The sequence below is a fragment of the Neovison vison genome, chromosome 11, assembly GCF_020171115.1.
Source record: "Neovison vison isolate M4711 chromosome 11, ASM_NN_V1, whole genome shotgun sequence".
Taxonomy (NCBI): Eukaryota; Metazoa; Chordata; class Mammalia; order Carnivora; family Mustelidae; genus Neogale; species Neogale vison.
In genome coordinates, this window is record NC_058101.1 from 8,447,625 (window position 1) to 8,463,238 (window position 15,614).

The following is a 15,614-nucleotide window of genomic DNA, read 5'->3' on the forward strand; positions in this document are numbered from 1 at the left end:
TTTATAAGTACAGAGGAGGATCATACACTTGACCAAGGGTATGACTAAGAAGGCTGAGACCTGCTGTGGGGATGGACAGATAAAAGAAATATAGGACAAGAAGCTCACTGTACAGCGGCATATAATCCAGTAGACAACAGCTGAGTAGAAGTCCAAGGTAGTATAGGATTAAGAACAAAATGAACAAGGCATATGGGACCTGCTACAGGAACTTGGAGAAGGTGGGGATAGGCATGAGTGCTTTAAAGTGGCTTTGTATGATTTGTGGGTGAAGAGCAGACTTGGCCAGAAGAAAGTTGAGGCCAGAAAAGCAACGAGGGACAGGGTGGTAATGCAAAGTTACATACTTCTGGATTAGTTCAGAAGTGAGCATGGAGAGGGAGGTGAGTCATGTGAGTGCACAAGTGCGCGCGCACACACACACACACACATACACACACACTCTGTCTTTTGCCAGGCACTGTGCTCAGCAAGTCACATACATTAGCTCAGGTGAGGCGATTATTTCATTTAATCTTCATAACAACTTTATAAGATAGCCATTATTATCTCAGTTTTTCAGATGATAAAATCAAGTCTCAGAGAGGTGAAGTGATTTGCCTAAGATCATAATTGTTTTATGCAACAGAACCAGGATTCAAAACTAAGTCAGCTTGACTGCAAATTATAATATTTTAAGAAAGATTGGACACAATATCGAAAGAGAAAGGAGGGACAATGTAAATCTCAGGTTTCAAAGGTGAGATACTGTGCATACAAAGACGTCTGGAAGTGACTGTGGTTTTAGTTCCGCATCTAGTGGTTTCTTAGAAAATGGTATTGGGCTTCTATAATAATTCTAGACCTCTTTTGTCCTGATATTTTGACTACTGGGTTAGAATTTTGCAGAATAATTCTGACCAGATAGAGTCCCAAATTATAGAGTCCCTTTTGTTGTAGGAGGGCTTTCATGGCTTTGAAGAATGCAAAGTAAGCCTCCAGCTACTTGGGGCATAATTCACGACTGTTTACAATGTCTCATTTCCCTTGTTCAACAATGGTGAGCATACTCTTGGGTCCAAAAGACCTTTTTCAGTTTTCTTTTTTTCCTTTGGTCTGCTATTTCTCACCTGGAAAGAGCCCCCTTTTCTCTTTCTTTGTCCACTCTCTACCCTATACACACACACACTTGGGTAAAATTCATCTTTTCAGACTCATCTCAAAAGGATTCTAGAACTGGCGCCTTCACTCTTGCTTACTTGAAAACTCTTAAGAGTCATAATTGATTCTCTTCTTTCTTTTATATCTAATCATTCAGCCAATCCTTCCAACTCGTCCTTTAAATTCTATCTATCATCTAACCACCTGTTAACACCTTCACCCATTACTGTGTTGGCCCACACCTCATCTTGGATAATTTCTTACTTGGATAATTATAGTAGCCTCCTAACAGGTACCCTATTTATATCCTAACCTCTCTAAGGTCTATTTGCCATCAGTAGCCAGAGTAATCCTGTTAAAAAGCAAGTCAAATGTCATTTCTTTCCCCCAAATTTTCTAATAGCTTTCCAATGCATTTAAAGTAAAGTCCAAATTTCTTTCCACAGCCCTGCATGATATGGTATCTCTGCTGTTGCTTCTTTGACTTTATTCTCCATGATTCTTCCCTTTGTTTACTCTGAGCCCGTTACAATGGCCTTACGGCACTCATGATAGACAGCAGTCATGCTGGTCCTCAAGGCCTTCACACTTGCTGCTCCGTGTGTGGGGACTAGTCCTCTCCCCTATATCCACATGGCTCCCTCCCTCACTTTGTTCAGGCTGGTGGTGCGCCTTCCCTGCACACCCACTTTAAACAACCTTACTCTATAATTCTCTAGTCTCCCTTATCTTGTTTCGTTTTTGTAACAGCAAACACTTCCTGATATATTACATGGATATGTATGTATTTGTTTATTACATACATGGATACATTATATACATGGATACATTACATACATGGATACATTACATACATGGATGTGTATGTATTTGTTTATTATCTGTCTTCTCCCACCGGATGTAAGTTACCTGGGGGTTAGGACTTTGCCTCTTCAGATCAGTGTCGCGCCTCGAGTGCCTATCACAATGTCTGACAAAGAACATTGCTCCAAATCCTTCTGCATTCCAGCCTCAGCCTCTCTCTGGCCTCCAGGAATTCCTGGGAGGGCCAAGGGAGGCTCCTTCCCTTCCCACTGTTTGCAAAGGGTTGTTGCTCCTTAGCTCTGTTTGCAAAGGGTTGTTGTGAGGGACCAGAGAAGTCCCTTGGACTACAGTGCTGGAAATCATGGGCCAGGAAGAAAATCACTAGCAGGAAATGGGCTCAGCTGTTGTGACCCCTGCAAAGCTGATAAAGACCCTCCTTGGCATAGTTTAAGAAAAGGGCAAGTTGTAAGCTGGGATCTGGGCCTTCTTTTCTTCCTTACTATCTATGGCAGTTGGCCTACGGGTCCCCTTTCCTTCCCTCCCTAGGACCGTCCTCTCCCTATTCACATACTCCTCTCCAAGTTTAAGCACTGAACATCATGAAAATTAGTTCTTCTCATTAGTTCAATGAACTGCTGTTGGTTCTGTGTCATCCCTCTGCAGCCTAGAGGGTGAGGTAGCCCAGCTCTAGGAGGGCATTTGGTCCCATTGCTCTCCCAGCATATCCATGGGAGGGTACAAGAGGACCCCACAGAAGGCTCTGAAGAGCAAGCAAGACACTGAAGAGCAGAGAGCAAACAAATAACACTAGGAGGGAACACCCTGCCCATGCCCCAGTACCCACTGTGTACCATCCTGAACCTAGAGCCCCCACACTGTATTTTTTTAAAAAAACTTAATTAGATATAATTTATATAAAACATTATTTAAACTTAAAATGTACAACCTGGTGATTTGATACATTTATATATTATAATATGATTACCACCCTGTCTTTACTTAACACCTCTATCACACCACATAATTATAATATCCTCTCTGTGAGAAAACATTTAAGATCTAGTTTTTAAGCAATTTTGAAATATATAATATGGTATTGTTAGTTATAATCAGTATGCTATGCATTAGAGCTCCAGAACTTACTCACTTTCTAGTTGCAAGTTTGTATCCTTTAACATCTTCCTAGTTCCCCAACCCCCCAGCCCCTGGTAACTACCATTCTACTTTGCTTTGGAAAGTTCAGTTTTTTCAGATTCCACATATAAGTAATACCACACATGATTTGTCTTTGTCCGACCTATCTCATTAAGCATAATCCCCTCAAGGTCCATCCATGCTGTCACAAGTGGCAGGATTTCCTTCTATCTTATGGCTGAAAATATTCATTTAAAAAAAAAAATATATATATATATATATATATATATATATATATATATCTCACATCTTTACCCCTTATCCATTGACTGACACTTTTGTTCTATAGCTTGGGTATTGTGAATAATGCTACAATAAACATGGTTACACAGGTATCTTTTTGATAACTTATTCTTTTATATTTTATTTTATTTCTTTTCAGTGTTCCAAAATTGATTGTTTATGCACCACACCCAGTACTCCATGCAATATGTGCCCTCCTTAATACCCACACCAGGCTCACCTAACCCTCCAACCCCCTCCAAAACCCTCAATTTGTTTCTCAGAGTCCACAGTCTTTCATGGTTTGTCTCCCCCTCCAATTTCCCCCAACTTACTTCTCCTCTCCATTTCCCAGTGACCTCCGTGTTACTCCTTATGCTCCACAAAAAAAGTGAAACCATATGATAATTGACTCTCTCTCCTTGACTTACTTCACTCAGCATAATCTCTCCAGTCCCAAGCATGTTGATACAAAAGTTGGGTATTCATCCTTTCTGATGGAGGCATAATACTCCATTGTGTATATGGACCACATCTTCCTTATCCATTAGTCTGTTGAAAGGCATCTTGGTTCTTTCCACAGTTTGGTGACATGACTATTGCTGCTATGAACACTGAGGTACAGGTGGCCCTTCTTTTCACCACATCTGTATCTTTGGGGCAAATACCCAGTAATACAATTGCAGGGTCATAGAGTGACTCTATTTTTAATTTCTTAAGGAATCGCCACACTGTTTTCCAAAGTGGCTGCACCAACTTGAATTCCCACCAACAGTGTAAGAGGGTTCCACTTTCTCCACATCCTCTCCAACACTTGTTGTTTCCTGTCTTGTTAATCTTTGCCATTCTAACTGGTGTAAGGTGATCTCTCAATGTGGTTTTGATTTGAATCTCCCTGATGGCTAATGATGATGAACATTTTTTTCATGTGTCTGTTAGCCATTTGTATGTCTTCTTTGGAACAAGAGCCCAGTACCTGATGGATTCCCTGGAGAATTCTACCAAACATTCAATAAAGAAATAATACCTGTTCTCCTGAAGCTGTTTCAAAAACAGAAACAGAATGAAAACTTCCAGACTCTTTTTAGGAAGTCAGCATTACCCTGATCCCCAAACCAGGCAAAGACCCCACCAAAAAGGAGAATTTCACCCAAATATCCCCGAGGAATATGGATGATAAGATTCTCAACAAGATCCTAGCTAATAGTATCCAATGGTACATTAAAAAGATTATCCACCATGTCCAGGCAGGACTTAACCCTGGGATGCAAGGATGGTTCAACATTCGCAAATCAATCAATGTGACAGAACAAATCAGTAAGAGAAGACAGAAGAACCACATGGTCTTCTCAACTGATGTAGAAAAAGAATTTGATGTAGAAAAAGCATCGATTCCTAATTAAAATGATTCAAAGTATAGGGATAGAGGGAACATTCCTCAACTTCATAAAATCTATTTATGAAAAACCCACAGCAAATATCATCCTCAATGGGGAAAAGCTGACAGCCTTCCCTTTCAGATCAGAAACACAACAAGGATGTCCACTCTCACCACTCTTGCTCTACATAGTACTAGAAGTCCTAGCAACAGCAATCAGACAACAAAAAGAAATAAAAGGTATTCAAATTGGCAATGAAGAGTCAAACTCTCTTTCTTCGCAGATGACATGATACTTCATATGGAAAACCGAAAAGACTCCACCTAAACTACTAGAACTCATAAAGCAATTCAGTAACATGGCAGGATACAAAATCAATACACAGACTTTCTCAAACACTAACAAGGAAAATACAGAAAGGGAAATTAGAGGATTTATTCCATTTACTATAGCGCCAAGAACCATAAGATACCTGGGAATAAACCTAACCAAAGAGGTAAATTATCTGTACTCGAGGAACTACAGAACACTCATGAAAGAAATTGAAGAAGACACAAATAGATGGAAAACCACTCCATGCTCGTGGATCGGAAGAATAAACATTGTTAAAATGTCTATACTGCCTAGAGCAATCTATACTTTCAATGCCATCCCAATAAAAATTTCACTGGCATTTTTCAAAGAGCTGGAACAAATAATCCTAAAATTTATATGGAACCAAAAGAGACCCCAAATTGCTAAGGAAATGTTGAAAAAGAAAAAAGAAAACTGGGGGCATCATGTTACCTGATTTCAAGCTTTACTACAAAGCTGTGATCACCAAGACAGCATGGTACTGGCACAAAAACAGACACATAGACCAGTGGAACAGAGTAGAGAGACCAGATATGGACCCTTAATTCTATGGTCAAATAATCTTTGACAAAGCAGGAAAAAATATCCAGTGGAAAAAAGACAGTCTCTTCAATAAATGGTGCTGGGAAAATTGGACAGCTATGTGTAGAGGAATGAAACTCAACCATTCTCTTAGACTATATTAAAGATAAACTCGAAATGGATAAAAGACCTGAGCGTGAGGCAGGAATCTATCAAAATTCTAGAGGAGAACATAGGCAGTAACCTCTTCGACATCGGCCACAGCAACTTTTTTCAAGATATGTTTCCAAAGGCAAAGGAAACAAAAGTGAAAGTAGGACTTCATCAAGATCAAAACTTCTGCACAGCAAAGGAAACAGTCAACAAAACGAAGAAGTAACCCACAGAATGGGAGAAGATATTCGCAAATGACACTACAGACAAAGGGCTGATATCCAAGATCTATAAAGAACTCCTCAAACTCAACACACACAAAACAGATAATCACATCAAAAAATGATAACCTGTTCTTATTTGCTTTGGATACATACTCAGAAGTGGTATTGTTGGATCATAAAATCAACATACAGAAATCAGTTTTGTTCCTATACACTAACAATGAAAGAAATGAAAAAGAAATAAAGAAAACTATCTCATTCACAACAGTATCAAAAACAATAAAATACTTACAAATAGATTGAACTAAGGAAATGAAGGATCTGTACAATGGAAATTACATGACTTTGATGAAGAAAATTGAAGAAGACACACAGAAAAGCGGAAAGCTATCCCATGCTCATGGGCTGGAAGAATTAATTGTGTTGAAGTGTCCATACTACCCAAAGCCATCTATAGATTCAGTGCAATTCCCACCAAAACTCCAATGGCATTTTTCAGAGAGATAATAAAAAAATTGAATGAAATCACTGAAGACCCTGAATAGTCACAGCAATTCTGAGAAAGAAGAACAAAGCTAGAGGCACACACTTCCTGATTTCAAACTATACTATCAAGCTATAGTAATCAAGGCAGTATGGTAGTGGCATAAAAACAGGCACACAGACCAAAGGAACAAAGTAGAAAGCCCAGAAATAAATTGCTGCATGTAAGGTCAACTATTATTTGACAAGGTAGCCAAGAACACTTAATGTGGAAAGGATATGGTCTTCAGTAAATGGGTCAGGGAAAACTAAAGAACGATACATAGAAAAATGAAATTGAGCCCCTGTCTTTTCTGCTTACAAAAATTAAGTCAAATGAATTAAAAACTTAAACATAAAACCAGATACCATAAAATTTCTAGAAGAAAACATAGGGGGAAAGCTCTTTGACACTGGTGTTAGAAATGATCTTTTGGATACAACACCAAAAGCAAAGGACACAAGAACAAAAATCAACAAGTGGAACTACATCCAACAACAACAATAAAACCTTTCTGCACAGCAAAAGAAATGATCAACAAGATGAAAAGGCACTCTATAAAATGGGAAAAATATTTGCAAATCATGTATCACATAAGGGGTTATTATCCAAAATACCTTATAAAAGTACCTGAAGAATGTAACAACTAATAAATTGGAAAAAAATCCAATTAAAAAATTGACAGACAACACAGACATTTTCCCAAAGAGGACATCTGAATGGCCAATTAGTACACGAAAAGATGCTCAACATCAGCCATCATCAGGGAACTATCTGGCAGGGCATACACACAAAAACCTCAGGACTTGAACCAGGAGACATGCAGAGTCTGTGTGGGGATCAGCAGATGGGCTTTCTCACAGGCTTGTCCCTAGTTCCTGCAGGTTTGCCCAGAGCGTACTTACCTAAAGCTGCCTAGAACTACTACTACTGTTCTCACTACTGGAGTGTCTCTAGGGAGTGCCTGGCCCAGGCCTTTGATCTCCAGCAGAGCCTCACAGCAGTAGCAACAGCCCCATCTCTTGAGGCTGGAGGGTCCTGCATCTTCTGCAGGTTCTCATCTGAGGTCTCCAGCCCACTTTTTTGGCCAAATGACCCAATTCAGTCAAGGCTGGCCTGTCTGTTGTTATTCTACATATCTGGGATCCTCGCCTCACCCACTCTGATCTATCCTTGGAACTCTAGGAACCTGTTCTCAAGAGGTAGGTCACCTGGGGCCAGTATGTGTCACAGCAAGACCAGCAGGGCAGAAGGAAGCTCAGGGATGACCCCAGCTGGCGCCCCTCCTAGGAGCTTGCCCAAAGCAGACCTCACGTTCTCCTGACATGCCTCGCTGTCTGGGTTTCTCTTTCTTGTTTGGTCACAATAGGTGGTAATTCATACGCCTTTCCTATTCGGGACCAGTTGTCGATGGCATCTGAGTCAGGGTGAGACCTAGATCTATTCCCTTTGCTATTTTTCCGACTCCTGAATATATTGCATGGCATGCATTGCAGTAAAAGTATAGCTTAGTGAATTTGAAGGGCTGCACTGAAGACATCAGTAATGATCAAGAGATCAAAAATAAGGTCAGTAAAGAGAACTAAGAATTGGAAACCACAAAAGGACTTGATTTTCAACATGGCATGAAGTTGTCAAAAGCGTCTAGTTTTCAGGCGCCTGGGTAGCTCAGTTGGTTAAGCACCCAACTCTTGATTTGGACTCAGGTCATGATCTCAGGGTTGTGAGACTGAACCCCATGTCAGGCTTTGTGCTGGGCATGGAGACATGGGATTCTCTCTCTCCCCCTCTGTTCAGTCCCCCACACCCGCTCATATGCATGCTCTCTCTCTAAAAAAATAAAAATAAAAAACAAAAGTGTCTAGTCTTTACCAATGATTGAATAATAAAATTAAGCTTACTTAGAACTGAAGACATTGTGGTGAGATTGTACTATTTACATATTACAAATCTACATATACTTTATCTACAGAGTTCATGGTTAATACTGGAAGATCTGAGCCAAGGTAGGACTTCACTGACATTGGGCATCCACTAACTCCACAGGAAAGAGCTGATAAGTGGACCAGGCCTGGAAACTGACTAAAAAGCAAGTAATGAGATTGTATTTGGAGGTTTTCACAGCCAAATGAATTAAGGGTAGACTGAATGGTGTGTGGGGGCTGGATGAAGAAATCTCTCTGTACTCCGAGTAAGAGATCAGTTCTCAAGTTCTCACGTACAAAATGGATCATTCTTCATCCAAGCATGACTTCCCATCTAGAGACTATGGATGGATTCCACACCCCTTTCCCTCCCATGTGGAGTGGACCTGTGGCTATATTCTGGTCAATTTTCTTAAAGAGCTGCCACTTGTCTTCATCTCTCTTTCACCTTTCAATGGAAGAAAACATGGATAAGGAGGCAATTCAACTTCAGCTGTGTAGATAAGAAGAGAACGCTCAAGTGGAACAGTGTTGTGGGCTGAACTGCGTCTCCCCCAACTTCATACGCTGAAGTCCTAACCATCAGTACCTCAGAATGTGACTACATTTGGTGATTAAGATGACACCCTTAGGGTGGACCCTCATTTAATATGGCTGGTGTCCTTGGAAGAGGAGAAAAATTGGACACAGAAATATACAGAGGAAAGACAATGTGAAGACAGGGAGAAGTTGGCCACCTCTGCGTCCTGGAGAAACAACGCTGGTGACACTTTGATCTTTGACTTTTAGCCTCCAGAACGGTGAGAAATAACTTTCTGTTGTTTAAGCCACACGATGTTTAGTACTTTGTTACGGAACTTTTATCAAGTGAATACAAACAGTTTGAGGAAAGAGTTATCCCTGAAGGAAGAAGAGCTAACTCCAGATGTTGGCAGGAGAAAGCTAAACTAGCTGGTTGAAGCTCATCTCTTTTGGGGTCCCTTTGTAACGGCTACTTAACCTATCCTCTAGTACAATACTTAGAGGGGGAAAAGCACAAACAGCATTTAACAAAAGAGACAGAGTGAGACAAACTATGATATATTCACTAAACATAACCAGGAACCAGGGCTTCAGCGTGGAAAACTGCTGATAAAAATCTAAGGGTATAAGGCACATATTCCTCAAACTACCTAAAATAGGCACACGAGATATCTGGAAGGAAGTACAGTTTAAAAAAAAAAAATGGTTGCGTCAGAGTAGACACTCTTTTCCAAATAATGTGGCTTCTCTACTTTTATAATTTAAATCTGTTTCATTGACACTGTAATGTACCCTTTAGACTTTTCTCAGTAACTTCTATGTATTCCTGTTAACCTTAAGTCAGAGGACAGAATTGCTCTTAGACATTAGCCTCACCTATTCTGACTTGGAGAAAAGCTCCATATTGTTCCTACTTCTTTCCTTCCTTCTCAGCAGTTCTTCCCAGCATTGCCTTACTCCTGTCTTTGGTCCAGACAAGGAGTGTGGAGGTGTGCTCAGAGACGAAACACAGGGAGGAGAGATGGGAGGGAAGATGAGCGAGACATTCCAGTTCCTTTCGTTCCACTGCAGTCCCTGAGGAATTCATCATAAAACTGAAGCGAAGCTACTAAAAGCTGCCGAAGATTGTAGAGACATCTGTGTGGTAGCCACGAGGTGCAAATGAGGCCTGAGAATTTGCCAGCATGAATGAAGTTAGCTGAATTAACAGCACGGGAAGTCAGTAATTAGATCGTTCGGCTCACTGAATCCATTCAGCGAATTGCAGTCATAAAAGCAGTGTAGTTATGAGCTTGTCCAGTGCTCCAGACGGTTTCCCAGTCAGAAGTGATTTACAATTCATGCCACATAATCTCTTGTTTCTACCTTATGAAGATACACTCTTCTTTGTGAGAAATGCATGAAGTTTCTTTCAAAGCTGCTAGTAGAAAATGACCAGGTGAAAGTAGATAGATCCAGTTGTTTTTGTTGCTATTTTTAAAAATCTGTATAGCAAATCTAAATTTTTCAAGATAGATTATTTATTGTGTGTTGTTAGTAAGGAAAACAATTCTTAGACACAAAATAATTTTATCACGGATGCTTTTAAATACTGTTTCTTCGTGCAATGCCTTAAATTAGAGGGGAGAGGCTCGTTCAGGTAATAGAAGGGGAAGGGTGAGCATTTGTCAAATGTTGGAAGCAATGATGAACTATCTTGAATGCTATAATTAAGGAACAACTTAAACCAAAATAGCATTTCAATTTAGTAATAACTTCAAGGCACTATGAACTCCTCAAGGCACACAGAGAGGAATGGTTTTGTTGGTTTTGTTCAATGACCTATAAAAATGTTTGTCATAATATTAAAAACTCTCTTCCTATGGTTTGTACATGTATAGGGAATTGAAAATAGTAGGAAAACATGTATTTAGGGGGCACCTGGGTGGCTCAGTGGGTTAAGCTGCTGCCTTCGGCTCGGGTCATGATCTCGGGGTCCTGGGATCGAGTCCCTCATCGGGCTCTCTGCTCAGCGGGGAGCCTGCTTCCCTCTCTCTCTCTCTCTCTGCCTGTCTTGCCTCTCTGCCTACTTGCGATCTCTCTCTGTCAAATAAATAAATAAAATCTTTAAAAAATGTATTTAGTATGCCATAATTTATTGAAAACATTAGAAACATTGAGAATTAATGTGTTCTATTTATTTTCAAAGACTTATAAAGAGTAGTTTGAACAGTGTTTTGTGTTCTTCTGCTTATATACCATGCAGTACTGGGTAAGTATCTTCCCTACTCCTTGGGGACTTTTAGATTCCTTTCCAAATCTGAGTCTGCTTCCACCATTTTGTACTTGCCCTTTCAACGTCACGAAAGACAGTTCTTTCAATGTGAAGATTTACGCCAGCACCACTTTCCTCGTTTTCGTGGGTGAGCTCGCCTTTGCTGAGTTCCTCCGACTGTGTGCCCGGAATCTCGCAAAGGGCAAGTGGTGGCGATCCCAATATCCCATGTCACCTACTGGAAACTCTACCGTCCACATCACTGCTTTCCGTTTTTTTCCTCGCACTTCCCTCGGTCTGGGATCTCTTTTTGCAAAATGTCATGTGGTTTACTAGTGGGGGTCATCTGAACCAAGTAAAGGTGTGCCACGAATGTGAATTGAAGGAAGGGACGTCATCAGCTGCTGGTCACAGGGCACACTGGTTATTTGCATCATGATTTGCAGGTGGAAGAGTGAGCAGAGGAGTTCACCCTGCCTGTGGCTACAGTTAACACGGCACGCTCCCTGAACTCTCAACTGCTGTCCTTCTGTCCCTAAACCGTGGTAACTGAAATCTGGGCACATTAGACCAGGCAGAGTGAGGACAGGTGGATGTGGATACTATTATCTGGGCACTTTTAGAACTTGCTATCACACATGTCCTGGGGGAAACATAAAAGAAATAAGTTTGTGTCTCAAAACTAAAGTATTAACCCAGTGAAATAAAGAATAGTGGAGACAACGCAGGGTTGAAATTCCAAGTGCCTGGCTATGAACCCACAGTGTCCCATCACGCGTCAGCTGAGGGATGATGCCCAGGCTCCATGTTCCTCTGTAAAACGAGGGATAACAATGCCTTATAGGGTTATCATAAGGATTAAATGAATAATTCAGGTAAAAGGTTGAGAAAGGACAGTAAGCACCTCTCAAACACTATTATTACTAAATGAAAAATAATTCCAAATGATCTGAGAAGAGGGTGTCCCCATGTCAGAAAGCTTCTCCCACCTTCCTTACCCTCCATATAATTTTCTACTAGATCTGCCTGCCTCCTCTCTAGGAATATTGGCAATTTTATGGCGGAGGTGGCACACAATTATTGGAGGACTGATGAATGGAGAGACAATCTTTTCTCCCTAGGCCACCTTGAGTCGTGACCCCCATACCAGGCCACCAGCTCAAGAAGGGCTACTCGATTCTATTCTGGGCTCTGGAGAATGAAGAGGGAAGGAAGCAGAGAATGGAACAGAGGGAAAAATGAGAACAAGAAACACTTGTAGATGAAGGAGGATGCATCTGTTGCACATTATATCTAAATTAAGAACATCAAAAAGAAATACTTAGGGTGATTTATGTCACCTTTTGTCAAGAAGTATAGTATAGGGTAAGGGAGCTCTCATGCTGTGTCTGATATAAAATATCACTCATAAACGAGGAGCCCGATTCAAAAGTGAGGCCGAAACATCTAATAATACAGCAGATTACTGGTACGCATCCACATTTTCTTAGAAAGCAAAAAGACAAAACGCCTCCTGGTTTTACAAATCATTGAATTTGCATTATTTACCTAATTCTGCTATTTCCCTAAGGGGGTCAGTTAATAAAATTATTCTTTAAAAATCGTTCCCACCAAAGGCCACCCTGTTTCCCTTTACTAGCGAGCTGCACATTTCTAAAAGGACGACTTATTTTCGCATTTGACTTTACTGGCATCCACTTGTTTCTGTTGGCTGTATGGTTAGAGCAAAATGCTCACCGATACTCACAAAGCAACCACACTCTCCCGAGGGCACTTTGCAGCCAAGTGCTCCCTCTAAGTTCTGTGGCCTAAGCCAAGTTCAAGTTCCTCCCTCTCAGCCAAGGGATCATCCCTCACCTCAGGTGAAGTCCCGATGAACAACCTGAAGAGCAACTTGTCAAAACCCATCACCCGCCTACCCCTCTGGGTGCCTGAGTCATGTCCTCGCTGGCAAGGCCTTTTAGACCAAGTCTGGGTCTTCTTAGGGTCCTGGGTCTACGAACCAGGGGCGGGGAGCAGGAGTAATATAATCCAGCAGATGGGCATACCTTATGACAGGATTAGAAGACCCTGACCTTCCAGAGGTGGCTGTGTTTTTACCTAATCATTCGGGATCAGGCAGCTAAACATCCAAGGTCCAAGATGTACCAAGCGTTAGGGCTGGGAAGAGCCTCTGTTATCACGGTTGCCATTTAACTGGTAACATAGCCAACAACCAGAGAGGACATAAAGTTCCTAGGCCTAAAATCACCTCCCTATCTCCCAGCCTGGTGTTCTTTCCCGGTTATCTTATATCCTTGTTTCTTTTTGCCACTTTCTTTTTTTAAAGTGTCATTATACATTTAGATACACGTAACTGCCATTCAGTTTAATAGATTCTACCAAGTGGAGGGATGTGCAATGTGAGGTATATTATCTATGTGTGACTAGTCATATGGACACACCCCAAAATGCTCACTTTTTTTTTTTTTTAATGTTTGTAGAATACCCCCACAAGCAAAAGAACCTTCTGGGCTACACCTAAGAACGCATGGAAATTGTCTGAGACCCATGGGCAAGCACATGAGAGAAGGGTCCTAAAAGATGTGTTGAACTGCTGAGGAAGCTTGCCCTACCAGCATGGTCAAGGTTGTGCACTGCAAATATCTGCTTTTCTTGCCTCATGCTGGGTTCTGCCTATGCTACCTGGGTACATCATAAGCGTACAGTGATTTTGCAATAAGCGCGTGGTAACTGTAATGTTATCAGGAAGCAGAATGACCGTACAAGGATAAGAAATAAAATAAGGTCAGGTTTTAAAATGAAACGTTTCCCTTACTCTTTTTGTGTTGAGAAATTCAAATAAATCATCGATACCTGACATTACTGATTGGACATGACAAATTAAATAAAGAAATGAGGTCACTTCCTAAAGAGTTTGGCACATAGATGTGACACACATACACACAAGCGCCCATGGTCACATGGAGAGCCACACTTCTTCACGGGAAGCTCCATCCCTAGCAGGGACTGCGGGAATGACAGCCTGTGAGGACAGCACTGTGTTCTCCCCACTATTTTTTTTTCCAATTTATTTATTTTCAGAAAAACAGCATTCACCACTTTTTCACCACACCCAGTGCTCCACGCAAGCCGCGCCCTCCACAATACCCACCACCTGGCACCCCAACCTCCCATCCCGCCGCCACTTCAAACCCCTCAGACCGTTTCTCAGAGTCCACAGTCTCCCATGGTTCATCTCCCCCTCCAATCTACCCAAAAGCACATACCCTCCCCAATGTCCACAACCCCACCCCCCTTCTCCCAACCCCCCTCCCCCCAGCAACCCACAGTTTGTTTTGTGAGATTAAGAGTCACTTATGGTTTGTCTCCCTCCCTATCCCATCTTGTTTCATGGATTCTTCTCCTACCCACTTAAGCCCCCATGTTGCATCACCACTCCCTCATATCAGGGAGATCATATGATAGTTGTCTTACTCCACTTGACTTATTTCGCTAAGCATGATACGCTCTAGTTCCATCCATGTTGTCGCAAATGGCAAGATTTCGTTTCTTTTGATGGCTGCATAGTATTCCATTGTGTATATATACCACATCCCCACTATTTTTATTTGCGCTTCTGTCCCCACAATGTATTGCAGTACAAGTGTCCTTGGAGATTCTTTCTTTCTTTCTTTCTTTCTTTTTTAAGCATCAGGCTCAGGCAGTATGCTTGGGTGCCTGGGTGTTTGGTTTCATTCAATACCATGCTAGGATGTGGGTAAACCATTGGCTGATGACCAGATTCTAAGACAAAATGTAAAATTTAGAATTACTTTAAAATGGGCATCATCTATTATTCCTTTCAGTTTGTCTATAAAGACACAGGTATAGCTGATACAGTTGTTGACATGGCCTCGCTTTTTTTGGCCAGATGATCAATCCAATATATAGTATTTCTAATATGAAAAAATCCATTTCCTTGACTAATTCATATCTTATTGGACATCTAAGATTCCTAGATTATACTGAAAACCTGAATGCCTATAAGCATTTGATGAAGATATTGGAAGGAAAATTGGATTAGGGGGAAACTATCTTTGCAGGGGCTCAGTAGAGATAAGGCATGGAGTTAGAATTGTTTGTTACTATTCATTTGATGCCTTATCTCCATCAATGGCCACAGAAATGTTAATCTAGTTCCTCTTCCTCATCCCCTTTAAAACACAAGTAAAGAATGTTGTCTTGAATTAAGCAGGTAACTCTCTAGATTTGAAATATTGTTAGGATTAGCAAACACACCCCAAGATGCCTTCTGGTTTTAAGAGTGAATGGCTGAATATACAGCACAGAGGGCAAAGGACGAGACACACTTGAAAAAAATAAAAATAATGCCTGGTACAGAAGGCCAGCTGAGTT

General features: G+C 41.1%; 1 protein-coding gene across 2 annotated transcripts in view; it reads right to left on the reverse strand.

The window, feature by feature from the left end:
• Positions 1–15,614, reverse strand: part of MTHFD2L (methylenetetrahydrofolate dehydrogenase (NADP+ dependent) 2 like) — a 132,799-nt gene that overhangs the window by 13,233 nt on the left and 103,952 nt on the right. The window contains exon 8 of one of the 2 annotated variants that reach the window (XM_044224047.1): positions 14,781–15,002. The exons of the other annotated variant lie outside the window; for it this stretch is intronic. Coding sequence (XP_044079982.1) covers positions 14,824–15,002 — 179 coding nt within the window. The 3' untranslated portion in view covers positions 14,781–14,823. Of the gene's footprint in view, positions 1–14,780; positions 15,003–15,614 lie in introns of those variants that run through there. 2 annotated transcript variants of the gene reach the window in all.